Raw genomic sequence first — 16,144 nt, 5'->3', positions numbered from 1 at the left:
TTGTCCGTAGCCCAAACGAACTTTTTGGCCAACCCACTATTTAACCTGTGTTTCAGTTTCCTCACCTGTAAAATGGGTCTAAAAATACCTATCTCTTAGGATTGTTGTAAAGATTCAGTGAAGTGAATAAAGTTCTTGGCACCAAGTAGGTATATGAAAAATGGTAGTGCCCCTCCCCACCATTTACCGTAGCATGCAGGAGGTGGGGAGGTTTGTTTTTGTTTTGTTTTGTTTTGTTTTTTTCTAGCAGTGGGTTGGGGAGGGGTGGTTGTTGTTTTAAGAGAATAACTCTTAAAGCCTAGAAGCTATATTTAGGAGACAAGGATTAACAGTGCATAATGACAGTTTAATTCACAATTTCACACTGAATTCTCATATTGCTAAATCTATATCTCTGCATATAGTGATTGCCATCTACCTCATTTGGAGCGCTCACCAAGAATTCTAACAGGTTTCAATTGAACAGTTGGTAACAATGATCGTATCAGACAAGTTCATTTTCTATAAAGAAGTCATGTTCTGTTTTTCTTCTGTGAATGATTTTAGAAAGCAAAGCCAAATTTTACAAAAGCAAAAAATTCAATCAAGAACAGTAAGAAGTCACTCAGTCATTTAATAAGCCTTTGCTTAGCATCCACAATGTGCCTGGCACTGTTCTAGGCTCCAGGGATTCAGACAGGCAGACAAGGGCCCTGCCTTCTTGGAGCTTAACACCCCAGTGACTTCAAAATTGTCTCCAATGTCTTTAACCCTGGATACAGGTGGCACTTCATAAGGAAGCCAATGATTCTGAAGCACATGGGACTCAGCACTGGGAATAATCCTTGCACAGTAAAAAGAATCTGATTCCTTGGAGTCCAGATGTCTAATTCCAGTGGGTCAAATTAAAAAATGAAGAGGACCCATTGAAATGCTTTGAGCTATTCTGAACCCAAAGTAACATTCAGCTATTGGAATAAGAACAAGACATTCCACTGTTTTTAGACCAGCATTCTTTTCCATATGGAACCAATTTCTTGAAATATCCTTAAGAGTATCTGGAGGCTCAGTGTTATGTGACACTTGAAACTTGAAAGCAGACCATAATGTAATGGTTTAGAATATGGAACTGGTCAAGGGGGGTTAACATTCTAATCTCACAGCCCCACAAACATCACACCCTAGATTCAGCTCGATCATAGACTTGTAAACTTCCCTAGGGCTTAGCTTCCTCTTCCACAAAATGGGAAGGACAGTGGCACCTGTCAGAGTTGGCCAACTGCTATAGCAAACAATTCAAAATCTCAGTGGCCTGACATAATAAAAGCTTAATATTCCTGCTTGCTTCATAGCCCAGTGCTGGTTGATGAGGTGACCCTGTCCTACCTCATCAGTCAGGGTCCTGAGTTGATTAATCACATGATTCCAGCACATTCTTGAGCCTTGTCCTCCTCCACATTTCGTTGTCAGGTGAGGAGAAGAAACTATGTCACAGACAACATAGGTTTTGTTTTCTAGACAGACCTTGGAGGGGTAGGGGCTTCCATCCTTCCATCCTTTCTGTCCACACTGCAATGTTCAGGACTCAGTCTCGTGGCTACATGTATCTGCTGGGAGGCTGGGGAGTGTAGACTGACTATGCGCCCTGGAGGGAGAGGAAGTAGAGTTTGGTGAGCACATAGTGGACTTCACCACAATGCTAAATCCAAAAAGCTGTTTGGAGGATTAAGTGAGATGATATACATAAGAACTCATAAAGATCTCTAGATCAATACATATTAATTCTGGAATAATATTAGTTCTGCACTCCTAGCTAGGCTGAGGCCCATCTTCTCCACTCAGCTCATCTTGGATGAGCAGAGAAGGGCAAGGCGGTGACATTATCTTTATGTTACCTGCAGAGACAGCTCCAAAAAGAGAAAGCTACCTACGTCCTCTGCTCCCTTTACCAGGCATCTTAATCTAGAACCATTTTAGATACATTTCATATTATTGAGAGCCATCGTCAAGGAGAAGAGGCCATCTTTTCGTAGTACACTCCCAAATAATACTGGTTCTTTTTGGCAAATGTTTCCCAGAAAAGCTTATCTTATTATTAAATGATGCCTATAGTGTGTGACCTTAAGCTCTGAAAGAAGGTGGGATCACCAGATTGACTCATCCAGATCTGTTCTCCAAGCTGCCACAGAGTGATTTCTTCTAAACAATGTAAATCAGATCATGTCAACATCTGCTTAAAATCCCCCACTGTCTTTCTATTGAGTTTAGAATAAAATCCAAAGGCCTTATGCAGGGTATTCCCCATCCCACGCCCCCAGGATCAGCCCTGCCTCTCTCCAACCTCATCTCACATCTTTCTACTCCTCTCCCTATTCATTCATTCTTTCATTCATTCATTCAACAGCTGTTTATTTAGCCTTGGTTCAGTCCCTGGGGATACCGTAGTAAAATAGACAGGTTCACGGGCCCAGCCACTCCGCGGCATGTGGGATCTTCCCGGACTGGGGCACGAACTCTCAACCACTTTATAGCATTCAACAATCTGGAAAATCCTTTTGATTGTTTGCATGCATTTATTTATTATCTATCTTCCTCTACCACAGTGTAATTCCCACGAGGACAGGATCTTATTTATCTTATTCACTGTAGTGTCCTTAACACCTGTTTGCCTGGCACCAAGTAGAAGCCAAATAAGTATCTGTTGAATGAATGGCTCAAGGAACGAATGAACTGACAGGCAGCAACCAGCACATCTGGTGATGCCCTCAGGCCTGAGGAGAAAGTGTGCTCCGTTTTCCTTCCTGATATCCTGTGCTCATCTGTGTCCCTCTGATTGTGGTTTTGTAGGGAATGACACCACTCCACTGGGCAACTTTCCACAACCGGCCTCAACACACCCAAATGCTGCTGAAGAAGGGGGCAGACCCCACCCTTGTGGATAAAGACTTTAAAACGGCTCTCCACTGGGCTGTGCAGGTGAGAAGTTAGCCAGTGGGCTTGTCTCAAGTATAAATGATGTAAAGCAATGTTAACAATTCTGAGTATGTCAGACCTGAAAGATGGAATTTTCAAAGGTACAGTCCCAGCATTGATATGGACTTTATATGTACAACAGAGCAAGTAAGATACATGCTGCCCTCTTCCCTTCATTCATATCCAGAGCAGCAACAGCAAACCTGTCACTTTGGAGGATTTGGGTGCATCAGTTGCTGAGAAGAAATCCTGCCAAGGTAAAGAGGGGGAGGAGTTACAGAATATCACCCACCTCGGCTGTTACACACACACACACACACCCACACACACACACACACCCCTCTCTCACTCTCTCTTTCTCCATCTCAATGATTGCTGCTGGCTCACAGTGTACCAGGATAACCCTTCAAAGAATTATTAGGAAAGTCCCTTCAAAGTCTTTGGACCATGACTGTCTTCTTCCTTCCAAATCCTCTGAAGCAGAGTAATTCCAGGTGACCCTGAACAGTGGTACTCTGACCAGTGAAAATTGTGGCTCATAATCCTACCTCACTATCCCAAAAGGGAGTCTGTATCAGTACACATGGCCAGAGAAATCAGAAATCTACAGTCCAAGGTGGGGAAAACTGGGACTTCCCGGTGGTCCAGTGGTTGAGACTCCACCTTCTAATGCAGGGGGTACAGGTTTGATCCCTGGTCTGGGGTTCCACATGCTGTGCGGTGCAGTGCAGCCAAAAATTTTAAAAAAACACAAAACCCAGAGAGGGGAAAACTGAGACTAAGGTGAAAGAATGACCATAGCTAACATTTATTGAAGTGTCTTCTAAGGAAATCATTCAAAGGGAATGATTAACTAAGAGTTATCTATTCTGTCCTTGAGAGGAGAGCGATACTATGCATCCTTTCAACAAACTTGCTAGCCCATTCTGTCTTTTCATGCCTAACCTAGACATCCCCACTGTTTATTTCTATCAGCCCAATAAGGGCACCCTTGCGGAACTGCTGCCAGGATCCCTGTGATTCTGCACGCCCTGATGGTGGTTTCACTCAGGTGCTTTCACATGCCACACACAGCAGAGAAGGGCACCTGGCACTTTCAGGGTTGGCATGTGTGCCTGAGATAAGGGCAAAACAGAAGTGATTTGGAAACTACTCTGTTTTTGTTCCTACAAATTTGGCTTCAGTTACCCTGTAGCAGGGCCAGCCCTGCAAAGCTGTGAAGTGAACAAAGCATGTTTTTGTCATCCTCACCTGCCCTTAGCACCCTCCTCCATACCTTCAGTATCTAATCAGCTGCGCTCGTGCCAGTCCCTGCCCAGAGCCCAGTCCTCTGGCTGGTCAGGGGTCACCATTGGAGCAGTGGCCCCAGGGCAGCCTGGCTGGGCAGCCAAGATGTATCCCACATGTGTTGGCTCTCAGCTAAGGTGAGAGTGGTATCAGAATCAAGCATTTTCTGTATATTCACTCCCATCGCCCCTGTTCTCTGATTTCACAGATCTGGGATGGGGCTCATGCATGTGCATTTTAAAAATCTCCCCGGGTAATTCTGACTGATACGCCTCCTCTGTTCCACCTTCCTCTACCACAGCCCAGTTTAGAGCTGCTGCTTGGGAGATGGCTTTGCAATCGAATCATCAGCAGTGCTTGTAAAACAACAGGTTCCCAGACCCCACTCCAGACCCCTTCTGGGTTGGGCTCTCCATGGGTGGGAACCCTTGTTTTGATCCTCCAAGAGGCAATTTGGCAAAATCCAAAGAAAAATGTGCCCAACTCAGAAGATCTGAGTTTGCATTAACAGACCTGGCTTTGTTCTGAAGAGTCACCTAAATCTGCTTGGCTTAACTGTAGGTGTATCTCTGGGGCATGAATGAGACCATGCGCATGACAGTGATGTGTAATATTCTTTGTAACTGGAAGAGATTATCGTTTTTATGATGGCTCCCAATTTCCTCCATGAAAGCTTAGTTATCATACCCACACCTACATACTGCGTTCTTTCTCTTTACTAAATGTTATAGCTTTTAACCTGCTACGTTGATTTCAGTCCTGTCTGCACATTAGAATCATCTGAAGAGCTTTTAGGCAAAACTGATACCCAAGCCTCACACCCTTAGTTTTTCAGTCAGTTTGTCTGGGGTGGAGCCTGGGTGTCAGTAATTTTTAAAGTTTTCCCTTCCTCCAGGAGATTGTAATGTCCACCTGGGGTTGAAAACCACTGTGATAAATGAATTCGTATTAATGGGTTCTAAAACCTTAGCTACTCCTACCTAAGATATTTACATTTTGACCATGATTTTATATAATAAGCTTAATGCCTCACACATTTATGGACTCAATAGCTTAATAAATATTTCATGAGAAAAAAAAATTTCATGAGCACCTATTCTGCATCTGGCATTGTGGGGAGAAAGATTTAGAAGACAGGTTCCTTCTAGGACCCCTACAATTTTAGGTAATATTGCATGTGCTTATGTGTGAGGATGTTAGCATACAATTTTCTGAGGAAGGTGTTCACAGTTTCTTCAACTCTTCAATGAGGATCTGTAACTACCCCCCACCCTCGCCAAAAGGTTAAGAATCACACTCTGGAGGAACTGTACACCGTCTTCCTCCCTGCGGTTAGCAGTAAAATTCAGAAGTGGTGTGTTCTGCCCTTAACTATGCGAAGAAGACTGAGGGTAATTCCAAATGTCAGCTGCAACCGGGATTATACTTGCCACCGTTAGCCTTCTTCTTCATTTATAACTCAGGGCCAGCACTGTGTTCCTCATAAAGTTTTTCCACATAAATGAGTCTATTTCCCATTGTCATTAATTCCTTTCACTGAACTTCCTGCTTTTCTCTTCAACTATATGAGACCATATTTAAAGCTATAGCACTTTGAACTAATAAAGCTTCTGTATTTGACCCAGGCAACCAAAGCAGTAAAGATTTGAAACATTGGGCCCAAAAAGTAAACTAAGTTTCACTTCTGCCCCCATTTCTTGGGTCCCTTGGTAGCTGGTGGTGCCCTCCTGTGGGCCCATTGCCCTTGTTCACCTCCCCCATCTGCCCAGGAGACCAGATTGCATGGCTCTCTCTGGGCTAACACTGAGCAGAACTCTGTCCCTATCTGCATCCAGTCTCCCTTGATGGAATCTCAGCCCTTCGGGGCATGTTCTTGCCTATCTGTGATGACACTAGCTTATCAGGACTCTACACAGGTATCTCTCGGACTCATCTTCCTCTCACTCCTCAACACTGCAGAAATTTAGTCGTTAATCTTTTTCTCATTCTCCTTTCCTCAGAAAGCCCATCGGTTCCTAAGGCTTCGACTATCATTCTACTCAGAATTTCCTCAGATCAAAATCCAGCCCTGACCTCTCTCTTGAACGTTAAACTCACATTTCCAGCTCTACCAGGCATCTTCCCATAATTTCCCATGGACACGTCAAACTCAGCATGTTCAAACTGAATCCGTGATCTCTCCTTCCAGTCACATTCCCATCCACCCGTAGCCCAAGCCAAAGGCCATCATGTGGCCCATGGACACTGCTTCCTTATCATCCTTCATGTGTAATTGGTTATCAAGACCTCTGGATTCCACCTCCTCAGGCCTCACATCTCTGTGTACTCCTTTCTATCCCCACTGTATAGATCGGGGCCCCAGCAGGAAACAACCCACTCGGATGGGATTATTTGAGCATAGATTCATAAAGAGGCTATTTACACACAACAGCAGGTTGCCATTAGGGCATCTGGGAGGGCATGGGAGGGAGCAGTTACTAAGACACAGCAAAAGCTGTAGCTGTAGGAAAGGGCCTAGGACTGAAACTGTAGACTTTGATGGAACGGTCAAACTGTGGCCTAGCAGGGAGGGAACTGGAGGATAAATGCCCCAATCGCTCTTTCCTCCTACATCCATCTTCCGTCAGTACCACTCACTGGCCAATCCCAACCAGAAGCCAAAGGGCAAAGGGCCCATTTGATGCAGTTCATACATGCTAAAGGATGAAAAGCAGGATGAAAAAAGATGGAGAGTTAACCGGGAAGAACAAATGGAGACAATTTAGTACACCTACCATCAGTGTCTTAGATCAAGCTTCCCCTGTCTCGCACCTGAACAGTTTCAGTATCTGTATTCCTACTTTCAGCCCTTTCCTTCTCCAATCTATTCTCACATTGCACCAAGTGCTCTTTCTACAAATCACAAAGGAATGTACTAATGTAACTGTTACTACAACAAAACAATTATGGTCACTGCTGGTTCTTGGCTCAAAAACCTTCACCAAGTGCCATTTTCTGGTAAAGAACAAACTCCTTGACTTGCACTTACTGCCATGAACAAGCTCTCTGCAACCCACCCCACTCCCTGCCCTTTCCTCTTCGAGCCATATAGGCTCTACTCCAACCATACTAGAATAATAGTAATCTCCTCAGTACATCGTAAAGATTCATCCTGTCTTCCCCTTGGTCATGCGCTTCCCTTTTGGTGAAATACTTCTTTCTTCTTGCATCCCTGCATCATCCCTTCTAACTGCAGAATTTATACTTGTTCTTCCTTATTTCTCAAGGCCCAACTAAGTTCACCCTCTTCGTTGAGCTCCCTTTCAGAATTTTTCCCTCCGTCTAGCACTTCCTTACTTCTATTACTGGTGTTACAATCAGTGGGGTGCCTATGTCTCCTCTTCTAGACTACGTGCTTAAGGGCAGTGTGCCTTACTCATCCAGATGTCTTTCAAGATCCAGAACAGATCTTTGTGAACACCAAAAAGGTGTTCACTGAATTCAGTTCAATAAGCTTATCCATCCCAAACCAGTGGGAATAGTGGCTTATTGGATTCTTTTTGTGAAATACCATTTTCAGCTTAATCAAAACTTCTAGGAATGCAATACCTTAGTATTTTTTTTTTTTTTTTTTTTTTTTTTGGCTGCATTGGGTCTTTGTTGCTGCGTGTGGGCTTTCTCTAGTTGTGGCAAGCGGGGGATACTCTTCGTTACGGTGCACAGGCTTCTCGTTGTGGTGACTTCTCTTGCTGCAGAGCACGGGATCTAGGCACATGGGCTTCAGTAGTTGTGGTGCACAGGCTCGGGAGTTGTGGCTCGCGGGCTCTAGAGCACAGGCTCAGTAGTTGTGGCGCATGGGCTTAGTTGTTCTGCCGCGTGTGGAATCTTCCCAGACCAGGGATCGATTCTGTGTCCCCTGCATTGGCAGCTGCCTTAACCAGTGCACCACCAGGGAAGTCCACGTGCCTTAGTCCATGTGGCTTAGTATCAAGGAGTTTTTTCTAATGATTGGAATTCTAGGATAGATATGATGGCAGGTCAGTGAGAAGGGCAAGTATCTACTGCCCCTCAAATCTCACCTCTAGCTCCTTCCTGCTAAACCTAGAAAATGTGTTTATCTGGAATCTTCCTCAGCAGTACTCTTCTTTCAGTGCATTTTTCAAGGGAGGTTAGAAAGAAAAGAACTGCAGTAATATAAAACTATTTCATGTTTGTTCATTCAGTATGTGGTTATGTGGTTAAGGAAATTATACACATACACATACCCTTGGAGCTCTTGAATATAACCATCAACCCCAGTGCCTGAGACTGATTTGGTCCAGCATGGAATCCTCCTCCTTCCCGTGGTGGCCAAGATCTGTGGTCAACTGTTTGAACTGTATCAAAATCCTGTAAGTATACTTTAAATATATTCAGAGTGCCAAAGGATAATTACAAATGTCATAGACCAGTGGATCCGGTTCATAGATGGAAGAGCCTTAGAACTGGAAAGGACCACACAAGTCATTTAGTCCAACCCCTCAGTTCACAGGTGGTGAAACTAGTGCACAGGGAGGTTATCATTACCCAAACACACCCCACGCCCACAGAAAGCCCAGAGTAAACAAAGAGAAAGTCAAATTTATGAAATCAACCCCATTACCCTGGGAGCAAAGACTGAGCTGTCTTGAAGGGTAGCCTAAGTTAAAGTGGCCTGCATGTGTCAGCTCCCCAGTGCTTGGTTGCAGAGAAGAAGGGGATGAGGTAGACAGAGAAGAGACAGGAACTCACCTAGGAGTAAACATAAGTGAGGAAAGAAGCGAAAAGAGAGTGAAAGGCGGGAGATAGTGAGAAAAAGAAAGGGAAGCTAAGAAAAGGATGAGTAACGTTCTATTTCGTTTGGCTTTGCCCATAGTTGGTAAGGCTTGTTTTTATTTATTTATGCATTGTTCAGCAAATATTTATTATGAGTTACTCTTTGCTAGACTCCATTTCAGCAGAAAGATTCCCAGTCATAGGTGTGGCAAGGGCAATGCAGAGATGTCCTAGAGACTGTCACCTTGCCAGACAGCTAGAAGCAGAAGCTAGACGCTGTCTACACACTAACACAGCAGGGAAGGAGGTTTCATGGGGGGCTTTTCCATATTAATCATTAGAGCACCTGTGAAATGAAGTAGTTCAGCAGCTGAGGGTCACCATGCCTCACTGCCCCACCCCCCCATTTCTAACTTCCACTAGCTCTCCAGGAGAGTCAGCCCCAGGCTTTGGGATACAGCAGCCTCTGGAGTCAGGCCAAGCAGAAAGCCTGGGTCCAAAGGGGCTAACCATGAAGATGGTCCTGACTCCATGCCAGGATATTGGGCCCCTTTGTCCTCTAGTTAGCCCCAAACCCTCAACTCTCAAGTGTTCACGCTATACAAACTAGTAAAACTTCCCCTCCAGCTCCATTCCAGTCTAACACATCTGGCTCCAGCTGAACTTACGGGCCAGTGTTCTAATAGCACAAAACCACCGAGCCCTTTAAAAGGGCCATGTGACCTAAAACCCTTACGTCTGCTTTGTACAGTCACTGTCATGTGACAAACAGACCCCTACCTCCAAGAGAAGGATGGAGATTGGAGTTCCCTCCCTGAAGAACCCACCATAGAATTAATGCTGCCAACACGTTAACAAATAAACAACTAGTCCTGAATCTTGCGTTAAGACTCCTTGGGAGATCACCTAGAATAAGAAGAGTCTACAGTCGGGACTTCCCTGGTGGCGCAGTGGTTAAGAATCCGCCTACCAATGCAGGGGACACAGGTTCGAGCCCTGGTCCGGGAAGATACCACCTGCCTCAGAGCAACTAAGCCCGTGCGCCACAACTACTGAGCCTGACTCTGCAGCCTGCAAGCCACAACTACTGAGCCCGCGTGCCACAAGTACTGAAGCCCGCAGCCTAGAGCCCGTGCTCCACCGCAGTGAGAAGCCCGCTCACCGCAACAAAGAGTAGACCCCGCTCGCCGCAACTAGAGGAAGCCCGTGTGCAGCAACGAAGACCCAACGCAGCCAAAAATAAATAAATAAATGAATAAGAGTCCGTGCTCCACCTCAGTGAGAAGCCCGCTCACCGCAACAAAGAGTAGACCCCGCTCGCCGCAACTAGAGAAAGCCCGTGTGCAGCAACGAAGACCCAACGCAGCCAAAAATAAATAAATAAATGAATAAGAGTCTACGATCAAGAGACTGGAATCTTGTTTTTTCTCAGTCTCCTGTAGCAAAATTCCTGTACGTTAATTCAACTTCCTTCTTGGCAAGGCTTCTTGCGAATTCCCCTCCCTCATGAGGTATAAAGAGAAAATGACTAGGACTCGGTAGTTCCCAGCAGTTTTCAGAGTACATGAAGGCACTTTATGGATTACCCATGGACGAAAAGAACAAAAATGCAGCAAAAATAAGTAAATCCACAATCTCATTTGGCCACCCAATGTAGATTTCTAGAGCTCCATAATATCTATACAATATGCTTCCCCTGTTGAATGATATTCCCACCAAACAGAAACCCACTCTCCATTCTTCCTAAGGGCCCTTCTGGGCAGCATCCCATTTCTTCTCTCCTGGTGCTTCCTGGTGTCTGTGACCAAGGCTTCCCAGGCCTGGAGACTCCCTTTGACTGACACTCAGCCCATTTTGCCAAGAAGGGAATGCTGTTACCAGGAGACCACTGAGCCAGGGACTCAGCTCACAAACTAATACTCTCCAGGGCTCTCTCAAATTCTTGTGAGGGTGCACCGTGGCAACCCTCCTAGGAAAGGTTTTGAAAGCACCTAATGTTGGAAGAAGGTCTCAGTTGGCAAGACGCACTTCATTGCTACGGATGTTGCTGATCCCAACAGCAGTTTTCGCTTAAATTCCTCCCATATGAACATGCAGGATCAAATAAATAGACCGTACTTTTAACTGGAGAGAAAATGGTGTAGTGGTGAAATACAAGGGCTCTGCAGACAGTCAGTCCTGGGTTTGCCACCTCTTGGCTGTGACAGTGGCAACTTAATCCCTCTGTGCCTCCAATTTCTCCTCTACGATATGGGGATGATAAGAGTACCGACCTCATGAAGTTGTTGTCAGGATTAAATGAGTTAGAACGTGGAAATGCAGTGCTGGGCACAGAACGTTCACTCAGTAAACATTGCTATCACCATTACTCCTGGGAGGATATTCTTACAAAGAAAAAAAAAAAAAGGCAATGACAATGCTGTAAGTAAGGGCCAGGTTTAGAGACAAAGGAATTGTCTGGAAGATTCAGGACAAAAGGCATTTTGGAGGAAAAGTGTAAGGGGGTGGAATTTCTCTTATCCAGAAAAACCATGTAAGACTCCAGCTTGCAAGGGAAATGCTGTCTGGGACTGTCTGGTCAGGAACTCAGAAGAGGCCCACTGAGATGTGCTGGGCCGCAGCCTCTATCTCAGCTGGCTGCTTCCAGAATGGCTCCTCTGTGGGTCAGGCAAGGAGAGGGGAAGACAGTGTGTAAGAAGTAAGTTTTGTTTTTTCCATCTGTGCTTGACACTCCATCCCACACAGAAGGAGAACCGTGACAGAATGTTTTGCTGTTTGAATCACTGTGGCAACCTGAATTCCTTTGCTCTTCCAGGAAACCATAAACAAAATCAATTCATTGAGTGGACACTCTTTTTTGCTTCTGTTTTCCTTCTCCAATGGCTAGTGCTTCTTAAAAGGGGAGAGGGGTCTCTTGATTGTTTTAAATATACCGTATTTCAGACCCCTCAAAATATGTTTACGTAACATCAGGTGAAAGAACCTTAGAAAAGCTGATAAAGCAGGCATGAAAGCTTAGATGTGTTCACTGTAGCCACCTTTTGATGACAGGCATGCCATAGAACTAAAGTCATTGATCTGAATTATTTAAAAGTCATTGTGAGACAAAGGAAGAATGGAGGGAGAAAGAGGATGTAAGGGGGAAGGTGAGAAGGAAAAAAGGAAAAAGGTTGCAGGCAGGGCCCACTTTATGGGTGTGTGACCAGTAAAGCCACAGATGCCCCACACTCAGCAGGGAGCTCTGTGCTCCGGGTATAATGCTCTGTGGCCATCTGAAAATTCTCAGTAATTCTGTCGTTGAATCTGTGTTTTGTATGTTAAGTCTAATAGGACACTGGAGCCTCAGCTCACACAGTCCCACCTCCCTGCTGCCCTGGGACAGATGCTCAGGCCCCAGCTCCTTAGTCCCCTGGCAGGGGTCTGGGCACAGACTCAGGGAGTGTCAGGATTGAGCATGTGCTGAGTTGCAAGATGGGGCCCTAGGCACCTGTGAGGGTTTGCAATCACCGTGAGAATGTCCAGCCCAAGGGAGTGTGACACTAAATAGCAAATAAAAATCGCAATGACAGGTCCAGAGAGACACCATAGAAGAAGGGAATACATTATTCCTCTGCCATGTGAGCAGGGGCCTCCACATTTCCCCTGGGCCCCATAAATTATGTAGCTGGCCCTGGTTGTAACATTTAAAACCCACTCAGCACTCTTGCTGGGGCTCAAAGTTGAGAGCTTTGAGTGCCCTGAGCCTTTGGTCCTGCAAGAGGTTGCAGAACTTGTATCAGCTGCGGTCCCCTGATACAGTGGGAGCACACTCGAGGGTTCACTGTGTAATGGTTCCCTGTGAAGCCACGCTGAGTAACGGGATATCCAGAGAGTCCTCAGTGCAAACAGGGAGAGGGGAGGGAAAGGAAGAGGAAAAGCAAAAATGAAAGGGTGCTGTTCCACAGAATTGTGCAAACTGACTCAGAGGTTCTAAAAGACAGCCCTGGGGTCAAATAAACTGGGATAATAAAGTGGGAGGAATGCCAAAAGAAATGTTACATGGGAAAATTTATTAGGAGGTGGCTGTGGAATAGCACTTGGAATGTATTAGAATCGCAGTTTTAAAAAAGTTCAACACTCTCAGCTGATTCACTTTGTTATAAAGCAGAAACTAACACACCATTGTAAAGCAATTATACTCCAATAAAGATGCTAAAAAAAAAAAAAAATGTTCAACACTCTTTCTGCCCAGGACCCTGAGCCTGGCACGTGACCTGGCTCCTGGCCCCCAGAACTAGAGCGTGTCTCTGCCGTTTCTGTAACCTGCTCCTCACGCCTCCTAGAGACCTCCATTCTTCCTGTAAGACCTGCTGTGTGGAGATGCAGTGTCTCTATAGATTCACTGAGAAAATTAAAATGCTGATGAATTATTTGGACTGTTTTATAATCTTTACACAGATATCAGGAGAAATCTGAAAGATAAGACTTTTCCACTGTGTGAGATAAAACTAGAATTTACTGGCCATTGAGGATTTATTGTCATCTAAAATTGCAAATGCTTATGCAGTGTTTTTTGTATTTTTCAGTCCAATGAAAGGTAACATGCACAGCATTTACTTACTTATTTGTTCAAGCTGAAGAGATGTAGGACACTCTCAAGAAAGAGCTGGTGACTTTTAAGGCTGGGACAGGTTACTAAAAAGAGTGTAGAGTAGCCTCCCTTCAAAGATAAGATAAGGGCTTCCCTGGTGGTGCAGTGGTTGAGAATCCGCCTGCCAATGCAGGGGACATGGGTTCGATCCCTGGCCCTGGGAGGTCCCACATGCCACAGAGCAACTAAGCCCGTGCGCCACAACTACTGAAGCCTGTGCACCCTAGAGACCATGCTCTGCAACAAGAGAAGCCACCGCAATGAGAAGCCCGCGTACTGCACTGCAAGGAAGAGTAGCCCCCGCTCACGGAAACTAGAGAAAGCCCATGCACTGGCAATGAAGACCCACAGAGCCAAAAAAAAAAAAAAAAGATAAGATAAAAACTTATTATACACCTAGACAGAAAGAAGAACCCCGTTTAGATGGTTGCCTAAAATTCTTTCCTTTTCATACTTATTTGTTTTTATTTCTTTTTATCGATTAGCTACTAAATTATGACCCACTTCTTTTCACAAAGGATTTTTGACAATTAGATTACATGCAATTTATAGCAATTTGACCATTACCAGATCATTCTGATCATCATTATGTCACCAGTCAGTACTCATCATAGTCATTTTGTTAACATTAAAATTAACTCTGCCAGCTTCTCAGGGGTTAACCTCTACAGCAAGTGGGGGAAACAAAACGAATATATTTAATGAGGAAGTCATCTAGGTGGCCCACCCATTGTGCTAGCTCTGATGTCAGTCAATTACACCTGTATTTAAGTCCTCCTTAGTTCACTGATTATGGAAGACAATTTAGCTCCTACAGGAGACAAAAATCCCTGCAGTGACTTGAGACAAGTGGAAATTTGTTTGTGGGTTTGATAAAATGAATTTTATTTTTTTGTTGTTTTGAATTTTTTTGCTTTGAATTTTTATCTTAATTTGCATAGAGAGGGAAGAGCACTGGATTGTACCTAATGAGCTTTCTTTGACTCTGTTTTCCAGAGTGGAAATAGAATTCTGTGTTCCATCATTCTGAGCCATCACCAGGGTCCGTCCATAATCAACTACGACGATGAGAGTGGGAAGACGTGTGTGCACATCGCCGCAGCAGCAGGTTTCAGTGACATCATCAACGAGCTGGCAAGATTCCCTGAGTGCAACCTGCAGGCTCTGGATGTGGACGACAGGTATCCATGGCAACTCAGAAATGTGGGGAACTACCAGTCATCTTTTCCAAATTTTAATCTCAAAGAAGATGTTTAAGGAGTTATCCTGTATGACTATAGCCTTACTGCCAGTAATATTTATACATGTGCTTGTGACAATAAAAGCTGCTCTATTTTAGTCAGGGCAGGAAAAATCATTGTTATGAAGAGAAACACCATGACTGTACAGTACTGTCAGACTTTCCACTTTTTGCTAACCGTTCTCAGTGTTCTCAGAAGGCCTTCTGTATATCAGCTTCCTGCTATAGGCGCTTTTTGTTTTTAACAGTAAGTCTTAATTCTTTTCCTTTGTTCCTGGATTATGTCATAAAGTCAACAAGCTCTTGTTATCCAGAGAAGAGCATAATAGAGGCTTTGTGTTCAGAACTAGATGTGACCTTATCAGGGTTCTGCTTTGGGTTTCTTCAGTAATTAAAGATGTATTTGCATAGAAAAGGAAGCTGAGTCCAGAAAGGTAAAGAGACTTGCCTCAGAGGTATTTAGCAACTAACTGAAAACTTGTACCCTTGACTTCTAAACAGAGCTTTTTACCTACATGCCCTTCATCCATAATCAACTATTAGAACTTTTCAATTACTATGTGTATCTAACCTTTCTTTCAGTTAGGCATAGACTCAATGGAAATATAAGAATAATATAACAACAAATAAGACTATTGAAAATGAGTATAAGGCTTGTACACCACGTATAGTTTTGTTTACCTTTTTCTATTGAAGTGCAAATCTAGCCATCTACTTATCATGATTTTAGATGCCCCAAGAAGCGCTTCCTACTTCCTGATACCTGAAATCCTTATAACACAGGGGGAAAAAATTCTTGGGTTCCAGTAAGTCTCAGAAGCTGGAGATGGTTAACATGATGACTTTAATTAAAATTAAGGTATAAATCATTGAAAGTAGACCTTTTCCTAAGAGCAGATGTTGAACTTGAGCAGGTAAGAAAGTAATAGGACTTAGTTACATGAGGAGAAAAGGTGAATGATCCAAAAAGAGAAGAAAAGAACACATCTAGGAAAAGAGGGCTAGAAAACAGTTTGCCTACTTCAAAATACTTGTAGAACCAGCGCTGAATAGAGTATTTCCCACTTTGCATTATCACATGCTTAGCAGAGAAAATTTATTTCCCCCAGCCTCAGGGAAGAAGGAAAAACCAAGGGCAGAAAGAAAAGGCAAAAGATTGGGTCCTACAAGGGTTCAAAGTGAAGTAAAATCTCAAGAAAGGTCTAGTTCCTGCTCCAAAGTTCAGTTCATGTGTTGCATGCACTAATCAAATCCTGCTCTTC

General features: G+C 44.2%; 1 protein-coding gene across 20 annotated transcripts in view; it reads left to right on the top strand.

Annotated features, from left to right (window-relative positions):
• ANKRD55 (ankyrin repeat domain 55) overlaps positions 1-16,144 on the top strand; it is a 462,869-nt gene that overhangs the window by 427,545 nt on the left and 19,180 nt on the right. For 19 of the 20 annotated variants that reach the window (XM_079916378.1, XM_079916387.1, XM_079916388.1 and 16 more), the window contains 2 exons: positions 2,827-2,955; positions 14,639-15,815. In XM_079916378.1, coding sequence (XP_079772504.1) covers positions 2,827-2,955; positions 14,639-14,899 — 390 coding nt within the window. In that variant the 3' untranslated portion in view covers positions 14,900-15,815. Of the gene's footprint in view, positions 1-2,826; positions 2,956-14,638; positions 15,816-16,144 lie in introns of those variants that run through there. The other variant, XM_079916383.1, reaches the window with a different exon arrangement.

This window comes from Stenella coeruleoalba (genome assembly GCF_951394435.1).
Source record: "Stenella coeruleoalba genome assembly, chromosome: 3".
Lineage (NCBI taxonomy): Eukaryota > Metazoa > Chordata > Mammalia > Artiodactyla > Delphinidae > Stenella > Stenella coeruleoalba.
This window is presented reverse-complemented; position numbering and strand designations above follow the sequence as displayed.